Consider the following 12,426-nt stretch of genomic DNA (forward strand, 5'->3'; position numbering starts at 1 on the left):
GTGACCCGATATAATACAAATTCGGATATAACGCGGTAAAGCAGTGCTCTGGGAGGTGGGGCTGCGCACTCCGGTGTATCAAAGCAAGTTCGATATAAAAAAACAAGTTCGGTTTCACCTATAACGCGGTAAGCTTTTTTGGCTCCCGAGGACAGCGTTATATTGAGGTAGAAGTGTAGCAAGTATGAAAAATCTGGACACTTTTTTTTGGAGGGTGGGGGGTACAGTTGCAAATATAAGACAAAGCCCCTAATATCGGGAGATCCCAATAATATCGGGACGTCTGGTCACCCTATTTCTGGTTCTCACAGTTCTGATATAAAAGTAGATCGAAGAGGTATAGAATGAATGAGAATGGAGGAGGATGAATGACCATAAAGTGATCATAGCATTTCAATTATCAGTGGAGCTCAAAGCTTCCCACAGGTTATAGACACCGGGTAATGAGGCTATTCAGAGGTTAGTTTCCAGAAACATCAATAACAGTTTTGATTAAGAGAGTTTTTTGGTTCCTATTCATTTCTTTTGCTAAGGAAAATCCTTGCAAAAAAGGTATCTCATCAGATTGTATATTGAGTTCTTTAACCAATCAAGTCTCACATTCATAGATCCATGGATTCTAAAGCCACAAGGAACCAATATGATCATCGTCTGACCTCCTGTATCACACAAGCCATAGAAGTTCCCCAAAATTCTTTGTACAGCATATGTTTTAGAAAAACATTCAATCTTGATTTAAAAATTGTCAGTGATGGAGTATCCACTGCAACCTTTGATAAATTGTTCCATTATTTACTTACTCTCACCATTAAAAATGTGTGCCTTATTTCCAGTCTACATTTGTCTAGCTTCAACTTCCAACCAGTGGATCACGTTGTATATTTCTCTGCTAGATTGCAGACCATTATTAAATATTTGTTCCCCATGTAGGTATTTATAGACCAGGGATAGGCAACCTATGGCACACGTGCCAAAGGCGGCACGCAAGCTGATTTTCAGTGGCACTCACACTGCCTGGGTCCTGGCCACGGGTCCGGGGGGCTCTGCATTTTAATTTAATTTTAAATGAAGCTTCTTAAACATTTTAAAAATTTTATTTACTTTACATACAACAATCGTTTAGTTATCTATTATAGACTTATAGAAAGAGACCTTCTAAAAACATTAAAATGTATTACTGGCACGCAAAACCTTAAATTAGAGTGAATAAATGAAGACTCGGCACACCACTTCTGAAAGGTTGCCAACCTCTGTTATGGACTGTATGGACAAGTCACACATTAACCTTCTCTTTGTTAAGCTAAATAGATTAAGGTTCTTGAGTCTATCCCTATAAGGCATGTTTTCTAATCCTTTAATCATCCTCATAGCTCTTCTCTGAACCCTCTTAAATTTATCAACATCCTTGAATTTCGGACCCCAGAACTGGACGGAGTATTCCAGCAGTGATTGCACCAATGCCAAATATAGAGGTAAAATAACCTCTCTATCTCTACTTGAGATTCCCCTGTTTATGCATCCAAGGTTTGCATTAGCCCTTTTGGCCACAGGGAGTTCATGCAATTTTTTTTCTGATTCACTGCTTCCCAGAATAGGCTCCCACATTATGTAACTATGGCCTACATTCTTTGTTCCTAGATGTATTACATTTAGCCATATTAAAAACCATATTGTTTATTTGGGCCCAGCCTATGAAGTGCTCCAGATTGCTCTGTATCAGGTATGTCAACATAGTGCATGGAATCGAGTCTCCCAGTCTGGGTCAACAGACCAAGGGCACGTCTTCACTACCCGCTGATCCAGGGATCGATTTATCGCGTCTAGTGTAGATAAAATCGATCCCCAATCGCTCTGCCGTCGACTCCGGAACTCCACCGCAGCGAGAGGCGGAAGCGGAGTCGACGGGGGAGCGGCAGCAGTCGACTCGCCGCCGTCCTCATAGCCAGGTAAGTCGACCTAAAATCTTAGGTTGAAAGCCCCCCACCGCCTGTAGTGTAGACCTAGCCTCAGGCTCATGGGGCTCATGCTACCACACTAAAAATATCTCTGCAGGCAATGTTTTGAAGTTGCATCTTGGGCTGAAGCTTGGGATCTGAAGCCCTTCCCCCTTCTCTAGGTTTTAGAGCCTGACCTCTAGCCCAAGCTGCAGCATTTACACAACTATTTTTAGTGTGGTAGTGCAAGCACGACTCTGTCAATCCAGAGTGGGAGGCTTGCTGCCGCAGGCTGTATTATCAGTGACCTATCCTCTTCATTATTTACATGGGGCAGCAAAGGCTCCATTTCCTGTTCTGTAGTGAGAGGAATGATTTTTTTTTTTAGTCTTTTGCCAGTGCTCAAACAACTAACATTTTTATTTAATTTTCCCGTCTAAAATATTATTATTGGATTCAATTTGTTAAATCCTTAGGTTATGGGAGTAACAGGACCAATTTTATGAGGCGAATTGTGATTTACTGAAGCGTGTTACATTGTAGGATGTCTTTTTAGGATGTGTTCTGTCAGCTAAACAAGTCATTTCATTATAAAGATACTGTTTTATATTGAATTAGAAAATGTATTCTGTTAATGCAATCCCTTTTTCCAAACCTCGAAGAGCTGAAAAAGAGTGGGGTGATGGAATCAGGGGGTTATCTTTGAATGCAGCTCGCTACGCTTTACTTCGGGTTGAACATGGTCCTCCTCACACGAAAAACTGGAGGTAAGAATCCATGAAGTCCCCCTACTTTAAATATAAATAATTTTAGAAGTAGGAATATTGCTGATGATGAAACACTGTATAGATTTCAGTAATCTTAAAACTAGAGTAGGATTCATAGAGAGATATTATGTCTATAAAACAACTAAATTAATAGCCAAAGTTTACTGAAACTAGAATTGGAGTTTGCACATTGCAGTGTGTAACAGGCCAAGCTCCGTTCCCGCCCTCTTATGCCTAGAAATGTATGACTCTCCAGTGAGTGGCACCTTCACATTATTTTATTTATATTCCTGCCACCAACCCCAATATAATCTTGTGCAACCAAACACGTAAAGTAGTTTCTTGCCTGTCCCTCAGGGCCAGAGAGGAACAGCGATATCTCTCCCTTGGGATCTCGGAGCATACTGTGCTCAACTAATCGAATTCTTTCTCTCTCACTTCCTTCCTGTGTCTTCTTTTATAGCCTCATCTCACAGCTAAGTGGTTCATCAGCCCCCCCCATTAGCTGCAGATTCCCCAATCAGTCTTCTCCAGGGGAACTAATTGGTGCTTAAGTGATCACAGGGCTGGGTACTTGTTAGCCTCCTGTATTCTGTCACACAGTTATTTATAGTAATTTATTAATTTATTTTACTTAATAAAGTTTCAACTAAATCCAAGTTGATTATAAGTGGCTCCTCTACACTTATTTAACATGAGGTTTTATTTTTCTTAATGTTAATGGCTATTTCTAAAATCCATGTTTTATTATTTTTATTATATGGCACTTCTTGATAATTAGACTTTGGAAATGACAAGTGGGATAAAAGCCCTGATTATTTCACATTAATTGGACAGTTTTTAATGTTAGAATATTAACCTTCTGAGTGCAATATTCCTGGGAACTTCGTGATATGTTCTGATGTTGTACTGGTGTAATTGAAGGTAGAATTTGATTCTGCCATTAGAATTTAATTAACAATTATGCTGATATTGAAGAAGGAAGTAGAACCTATACTCTCTCATAGCTATTTTGGGTTTGTAGCACTGACAAACATCAGAAAAATAATTTTGTCAATTAAGTAAGCAGATTTCACTCTGAAACAAGAAGATTGCTGAATAATTAACAATCTGCCATTTTTCAGAGTAAAGCTACAACAGAAGGTCAGCAGAGAGTGCTATATATCTCTATAGATATTCTACATTATCAATTCTCTGACAAAGTATGATGACCAAAATTTGTCTGGGCTTCTTTGCTTGATAGTTTATCTTGTTTGCAGTTGAACACTAGATCATCTGGTTATTAATGATTCTGTTATAATTTTAATTTTCCAGTTGACTTTCTGACACTTTTTTTTTAAATACTGCAGACCTCAAGTCTTGGTTTTGTTGAATTTGGACTCGGAACAGATGGTTAAACACCCTAGATTGCTTTCTTTCACCTCTCAGTTGAAGGCTGGTAAAGGATTGACGATTGTGGGCTCTGTACTACAGGGAATCTACTTGGACAAATACATAGAAGCTCAAAAAGCTGAAGAGGTATGCAAAAGGCAACTTGCAAATACTTACAGGTTCTGTTTAGATTCAAGTTTCAATGAAATGGTGCCAGGATTTTCTGAAGAATTAGCATTTTACATCAATATGGGCTACTGTAAAGCATTTAAGCAAAGTTAAGTTTTGACTCAAAACATTTAATGCTTTTATATACTAAAATGAGCTTAGTGATTGGAATCAAATTATGAAAACTATTTATAAAATTTAGAAGGATATTATTATATCTAGATATTATTCTGCTAGTTTTCTCAGGATAAATCCAAAGTAGGATCAGGAGGACTCAGGGTTCTCCCATATGGAGTAGTAAAACACATTCACATAGTGGTTCATATATAGTGGTTGACCCTAAAAAGTGTATATATTTACAGTGGTCACCTTTGAAAACTGGATAATGTTATTGCAGTACTACCTCTGCTTTAGCATAGGGAATGCCTAGAGAATTCCATGCTAATATTTAATTAAAAAAGCAATTTAAAAGATTTTGAAGATGCTTTCATGAGCTTGTCTACTCTGTGCATTGGTGTGCACCAGGTAGGATGTAAATTCTAGTGCGCATCAACATGTACCTCACTAACTGGCTGTGTTGACACTACTGGTGCACACCAAAAGTTGCCTAGTGCACACTGATGTCGTCCTGTTTTATACAGTTCTACACTAGTGCACAGAAGGGAACTTCTAGTATGCACCAGCAGGTCTATGCAGCCAATTAGTGAGAGACATGCTGGTGCATGCTAGACTGTACATGCCAGCTGGTGAACACTAACTTACTGTGTAGACAAGCCCCTGTATCTTAGTGTGATACTGATCTTATCACAATGACTACTTTCCTATTCCTACATGAAGTATCGTGGTGAGCTGATATCACACTATTTAGTGTCAACCACTGTAGGAGAGTTGTAAGTCAGATTACTTTTTACTATGCCATTCAAATATTGCTCTAGGAAAATATGTATGCATCGTATTTGGCCATGGAACAATCCTAATATTTTACTTGGTTAAAACATACAGTGGAAATCAAATTCTTTTATATAACAGTTTTTAAAATGCTATTTTACAAAATGAAGAAATCTGACTAATCTGGTAGCTCTTTGAAGTGACCAGGTCTTCATTCCTTGGGTCATTATAATCTTCCTCATGTAATAGGAAGTGATATTGTCATTCTGGTTGTGAAACCTAAGGAAGTAGAAGGATATAAGTTGGCTGTGAACAGAGTCATCAAGCAGGGGCACCGGAACAGAGAGGGCCAGGGGCTATGGTCCTCCCACTTTTCACCACAAGACCCCACCCCTTTCCTGTCTTCTTCCCCCCAAGCTCCTGCCCCCCTGCCAGGCCAGCAGCTGGTGGAGCCCAGCTGGGGAGCCTGGGCAGTTGTGGTCCACATCAGCTCCTCACACTTGCCCGCATGGCTCTTACCCCAACCCGGCTCCTGCCGAGGGGTGGGGCCTTGGAGCTGCAGCCTGGCCATAGTAAGAACCACGCAGGCAGTTGTGGGGAGCTGGGGTGGACCATCCATCTGCCAGCAGTACAAGGAGGCTGAGAGCAGCCTCCACCCAGGGCAGGTGGAATATCCGCACTGGCTCCCCACAGCTGCCTGTGCGGCTCTTACTATGGCCGGGCTGCGGCTCCAGACCCCATCCCTTGGCTGGAGTCAGGCCAGGGTAAGAGCTGCATGGGAGCCTGGGTCCCTCTGCCTGCTCTGGGCAAGGGATCCAGGGGGCAGGGACATGGGCAGGGGACTGCTTTCGGCCGACCCCGTCCCCAAAAGGGGCGGGGCAAGGCTCCCTGGCCCGGCTCTGGCTTCCGGCTTGGCCGGGGGTGGGGCCTTCTGGGGAAGAGGAGGGGCATTGGGGAAGCGGCAGGGCCTCAGGGAAAGAGCTGGAGCAGGGGCAGGGCCTCGGAGGGGCGGGAGGCCCTGGCCCCGCCACTTTTGGGAAGGCTCTGCCACCCCTGCCATGAAGGGAATTAAAGCACAATACAGCAGGGATATTCAAACCCTGAGGTACAACTTCTCCCATTACCATTCATTCTGAAAGAAGCAGTGATTTTTCGGAGAGAGATATTACACAATGTAGCACCCTATTTCTGATTGACTGCTATATGCCAGGTTGAGGCATCACCATGGGCAGCTGTCCATCATTGTAGCTTACACTCCCACTGAGGAAATTACAGATGTTAATAAAGATGAGTTCTATCAGTAACTAGCAGCAGTGACGCAATCCATTCCTTCACATGACAAACTTATTATACTCAGAGAGATGAACTTTTCACCAAGTTGCCCCAGAAATGTCTTCAAAATTATTCTTGGGCCATTTTGCTCTGGAACTATAAATGATAACTCTAGAAGATTACTCTCCTTTTGCTCTTCTCACAATATTATCATCACCAGCAGTTGGTTCAGGCACTTGGGATCCTGGCTGTCTAACAATGGCTGGATGAGGAAGGAGTTGGACCATATCTTGGTCTGGAATCATAATATAATAAGCATAATAGTGGGTCTACAGAGGTTCAGAAGCCCTGGTAAATACTGACCATCATCTCCTTGTTGCTAAAATGGCAATTACTCCCTGATTTCAACATAAGAGCATGCCTGTTATGATACATAAGGCACAATGCATCTGTGAAAACTCAGTGCTTGCTAACAAGTACTCTGTCACAGTGAAAGATAAATTCTATGCACTTGGCACTCTCCTGGATGACATAGTATTAGCCTGGACTGCCATAAGCACAGTTATCCAAGAAGCTGTAAATGCCATCCCACAATCAAAACGCTACAAGCAATACTCGGCTATCCAATGAGACACTTCAAATTTTGCAAAAGAAATCTGAGGCCAGACAGAGCCATGATGACACTGAATGTAAACATTTACAAGATAGTTTACAAGTGAAAGCAAAAGCGGATTGTGAAGCTTATTTTGAGAACATGGTAGAAGAGGGAATAAGAGCTAATAAATTACAATCTGCGTTCAGAGCTATTCAGCCATTTTGATCCAAAACTGGGCTTCGCGCAGGTCTGTGCTGGTAAACAAGGTTGATGGTAGCCATCTGTCTTGGATGGTTTAGACACAACATATCCTGCATCTTTGCAGAGGGTTAGACTAGATGACCCTTGAAGTCCTTTCTAACCCTATGATTCTATAGTATAACATTCTTAACCCAAGAAGAAATGCAGGGACAGAAAGAATATTATGAGTCTGCACTTTACCATCCTGAAGAGACTTCATGTCCAGATCTGGATCATTTAGCAGTAGATATAATCCCTAACCCCAAAAAACTGTGTAGATGCACCTACATTGGAAGAGGTTCTCTCTGTCATAAAGAAACTGTGAAGCGGGCATGCTGCCAGACCTATAACACCTGAATTTCTCAGGCACGTTGTAGAGCCCATAAGTGTAGCATTACACCAACTTTTTTTAGGGCTAGGACTACTGGGAAAGGTACCAGCAGATGGAAGAAGAGGGATCATTATCCCACTCTATAAAGGGAAAGGCCTATGCATGGAGTGTAGTAGTTATAGGCCAATAACGCTGCTCTCTGTACCTGAATGAATCTTCACACATGTCCTATTCACTCAGCTCCAGACTCTCCTTGTGAAACTTCATTCCCCAGAAAAATTGTGTTTCACTGCTGGGTGATGTACAATGGATATACTTGCTCTCCGTCTTTTATCTGAGATCCATCTTGAATTTAACTGGCCTTTCACAGCAGCATAAGTAGACCTAAAGACAGCTGTCAATAAAGGTTCCTTATAGAAGGTCCTACAAGGCATCAGTGTTCCCAGCATTCTCCTGAGGCTAATTCAAGATCTACAGAATGTAGTTGCAGAGTAGGACCCATAGGTTTGAAAGGTTTCACACCAGATCCAAGGTGAAGCAGGTATGTGTCCTGATCAGTCCAGTTCTGTTTTGTCACACAGTGGATTGTCTCCTTGTATATATTTCAGAAAAATATCAGCGTAACTGTTGGTTAAACTTCTTTTACTGACCTGGATTATGTAGAGCATGTAGTCCTATTGGGTAAGGAAACAAATGATCTCAACGATGCACTAGAGAGCTTCCAAAATGAGGCAGCTGCCGTTGAGCTAATGGTTTCTTGGATAGAAACAAAAAATGCAGAATGTCAGCTCAAAAGTTGTGATACTAGACATCTGTATTTCCAGACAAACCATAAAAGTAGTGGATGACTTTATCTCTCTAGGCAGTAAACTGTCATCAAACAGGTGCAGCTAGCCAGACATCCTAAGGAGAATTGATTTAGCAGCCTCAGCTATGAAGGACCTGATTATGGTCTGGAACTGACAGGAGGTGAAACTATGTACAAAAGTATGGATTTTTCAAACCTGCATACTTCTGATCCTTTTATATGGGATCTGAAATGTGGACATTGCTTAAACAAGACATCAGGAGGCTGGAGTCATTTCATATGCATTATCAACAGTGACTACTGGTATTAGTAACGGGGATGGATTGTTGAGAACTCACCGCGAGAGGATTGAAGTCATCATTGGTCACTGCTGGATGACCCCTTTTGCTCATATTGCCTGCATCAGCTGCAGACTTCACATACATTGAGCACTGAAATCAGACTTGAAATCAGGAGGGGTCAACAGACTACCTGGTCAACAGACTGGTGGTGGTCATGCCATCTCCCACAATTAACCTGGCAGCACCAGATCAGTAATAATCTAGTGATGCTCTTAGATGCCTGGAATAAAGCTGTACAGCGTGGTCATGGACATTTGGCACTACAGACTTCCACTGTGTAAGCATGTTGTTGTTATTACATACATGTCTTAGAATCACTGCATGGTTTTCCATCCACATGTTCTTAAAACAGTATAGAGTCAACATCCTCTCCTATGCAGATGGAGTTTTTGGTAGATGGGTATCATTCAACATAGTGTTCCAGTAACCATGAGGTCCTTGTTCACTTTTAAGTCATTAAATTGAACCCCTTTCCCTCTTTTAAAATGATTTACAGTTTTCTACACTCACTATGAAGATTGCCTATCATGAAGGGGATGGAGAAAGGAAAATTCTATCTCACCTGCAAATTTTCTAGAAAATTCCGTGTCCATCTAACTCCTCCTTGGAGGACTGCATTATGTCCAGAGTTTTTCTAGCTATTAGCTTGTTAACACACTCTTCCATTTCAAATTATTTATCCAAAATGTCATACTATTTCATTAGAGAGACAAAGTGGGTGTGGTATTATATTTTATTGGACCAACTTCTATTAGTGAAAGAGACAAGCTTTCAAGCTTACATAGAGCTGTTTTTCAGGTCTGGAAAAAGTACTCAGAGTGTCACTGCTAAATACAAGGTGGAACAGAATGTCAAAGAGCTCTGTGTAAGCTCAAAAGCTTGTCTCTTTCACAAAGAGAATTTGGTTCAATAAAAGATATTACCTCACCCACCTTATCTCTCTATTATCCTCAGACTGACATGACTACAATAACACTGTAAATGAAATGTCATATCAGAGCTCAGCAGCAAATGGTTTGAACTGAATAGCACTTTTTCACTTTTATGTAGTTTACAGCTTTGGAAATTATCTTTTTGGATTTTTCTTGCTGGGAGGTGATCCTAAATCCAGACTCACAGCAAAGATCTGTGCTGCCTCCAGTTGTCATCGAGACAGGGAAAAATCCACTGCGAAGATGGTTTGATATGGAGGGTTCTAAAAAGAACATTTTACAGATCATAGAATCATAGAAGATTAGGGTTGGAAGAGACCTCAGGAGGTCATCTAATCCAACCCCCTTCTCAAAGCAGGACCAACCACAATTGAATCATCCCAGCCAGGGCTTTGTCAAGCCGGGCCTTAAAAACCTCTAAGGATGGAGATTCCACCACCTCCCTAGGTAACCCATTCCAGTGCTTCACCACCCTCCTAGTGAAATAGTTTTTCCTAATATCCAAACTAGACTTCCCGCACTGCAACTTGAGACCATTGCTCCTTGATCTGTCATCTGCCACCACTGAGAACAACCTAGCTCCATCCTCTTTGGAACCCTTTCAGGTATAAAATCCCCCCTCACTTCTCTCTTCTGCAGACTAAATAAATTAAATTATAAATTAATGGAGATATCCTATCTCCTAGAACTGGAAGGGACCTTGAAAGGTCATCAAGTCCAGCCCCCTGCCTTCACAAGCAGGACCAAGTACTGATTTTTGCCCCAGATCCCCAAGTGGCTCCCTCAAGGATTGAACTCACAACCCTGGGTTTAGCAGACCAATGCTCAAACCACTGAGCTATCCCTCCCCCCAATCTCATTTCCCTCAGCTTCTCCTCATAAGTCATGTGCCCCAGCCCCCTGATAATTTTTGTTGCCCTCCGCTGGACTCTATCCAATTTGTTCACATCCTTTCTGTAGTGGGGGGCCCAAAACTGGACGCAGTACTCCAGATGTGGCCTCACCAGTGCCGAATAGAGGGGAATAATCACTTCCCTCGATCTGCTGGCAATGCTCCTACTAAGATAGCCCAATATGCCATTGGCCTTCTTGGCAACAAGGGCACACTGTTGACTCATATCCAGCTTCTTGTCCACTGCAGGGCCGGCTCCAGGCACCAGCCGAGCAAGTTGGTGCTTGGGGCGGCAGCTTGTAGGAGGTGGCATTCCGCCCAATCCTAGGGCGGCACGGCTGCTGCTTTTTTTTTTTTTTTTTTTTTTGTTCCGCTCTGGCCGCCCTATAGGGGGCAGCGGCGTGGAGGACGGGAGCGCCCTGCAGCAAGCCCGGCAGGGCAGCCCGCGTCCTTCCCTCCCAGCGAGCAGAGCAGTGCGGAGCCCTCCTGGCAGGGGGCATGGCGGGAGGGGCCGCGTGGCAGCGCCCTGCTGAAGCCCTTGCAGCCCCCCTTCTCTCTCTCCCCCCACTCCCTCCCCCTTCCCCCGCTAGCCGGGCACATCTGCAGGGCAGGGAGTCCCCCTCCACCCTGGCTCCAGCCGCGCCGCAGGTTTTTTTTTTTTTTTGCTTTGCTGTTCTGGCCGCTGCGGTTTTGTTTGTTTGTTTGTTTTTTGCTTGGGGCGGCCAGAAAGCCAGAGCCGGCCCTGGTCCACTCTAATCCCCAGGTCCTTTTCTGCAGAACTGCCTCTTAGCCAGCCTGTAGCAGTGTATGGGATTCTTCCATCTTAAATGCAGGAATCTGCACTTGTCCTTGTTGAACCTCATCAGATTTCTTTTGGCCCAATCCTCCAATTTGTCTAGGTCACTCTGGACCCTATCCCTACCCTCCACCATATCTACTTCTCCCCCCAGCTTAGTGTCATCTGCGAACTTGCTGAGGGTGCAATTCATCCCATCATCCAGATCATTCATGAAGATGTTGAACAAAACCGACCCGAGGACCGACCCCTGGGGTACTCCGCTTGATACCGGCTGCCAACTAGACCTGGAGCCATTGATCACTACCCATTGAGCCCTACGATGTAACCAGCTTTCTATCCACCTTATAGTTCATTCATCCAATTCATGCTTCTTTAACTTGCTGGCAAGAACACTGTGGGAGACCTTATCAAAAGCTTTTCTAAAGTCAAGGTATATCATGTCCACCGCTTTCCCCATATCCACAGAGCCAGTTATCTCATCGTAGAAGGCAATCAGGTTGGTCAGCCCTGACTTGCCCTCAATGAAACCATGTTGACTGTTCCTGACCACCTTCCTCTCCTCCAAGTGCTTCAGAATGGATTCCTTGAGGACTTGCTCCATGATTTTTCTGGGGACTGAGGTGAGACTGACTGGTCTGTAGTTCCCTGGATTCTCCTTCTTACTTTTTTAAAGAAAGGCACTATATTTGCCTTTTTCCAATTGTCCAGGACCTTCCCCGATTGCCATGAGTTTTCAAAGATAATGGCCAATGATTCTGCAGTCACATCAGCCAACTCCCTCAGCAACCTCGGATGCATTGCATCCGGCCCCATGGACTTGTGTATGTCCAGCTTTCCTAAATAGTCCCTAGTCCTTAACCTGTTCTTTCACCACTGAGGGCTACTCACCTCCTCCCCATACTGTGCTGCCCAGTGCAGCAATCTGGGAGCTGACCTTGTCTGTGAAGACCAAGGCAAAAAAAAGCATTGAGTGCTTTACCTGTTTCCACATCATCTGTCACTAGATTGCCTCCCACATTCAGTAAGGGTCCCACACTTTCCCCCTTCTTCTTGTTGCTAACATACCTGTAGAAACCCTTCTGGTTACC

The 12,426-nt window shown here is 43.3% G+C and overlaps 1 protein-coding gene across 4 annotated transcripts in view; it reads left to right on the forward strand.

Annotated features, from left to right (window-relative positions):
• The window catches only part of SLC12A7 (solute carrier family 12 member 7), a 354,616-nt gene that overhangs the window by 277,422 nt on the left and 64,768 nt on the right, over positions 1 to 12,426 (forward strand). For all 4 annotated transcript variants that reach the window (XM_065584171.1, XM_065584173.1, XM_065584170.1 and 1 more), the window contains exons 16-17: positions 2,597 to 2,701; positions 4,051 to 4,219. In XM_065584171.1, coding sequence (XP_065440243.1) covers positions 2,597 to 2,701; positions 4,051 to 4,219 — 274 coding nt within the window. The remainder of the gene's footprint in view (positions 1 to 2,596; positions 2,702 to 4,050; positions 4,220 to 12,426) is intronic.

Source organism: Chrysemys picta, chromosome 2 (genome assembly GCF_011386835.1).
Source record: "Chrysemys picta bellii isolate R12L10 chromosome 2, ASM1138683v2, whole genome shotgun sequence".
NCBI classification, from domain to species: domain Eukaryota; kingdom Metazoa; phylum Chordata; order Testudines; family Emydidae; genus Chrysemys; species Chrysemys picta.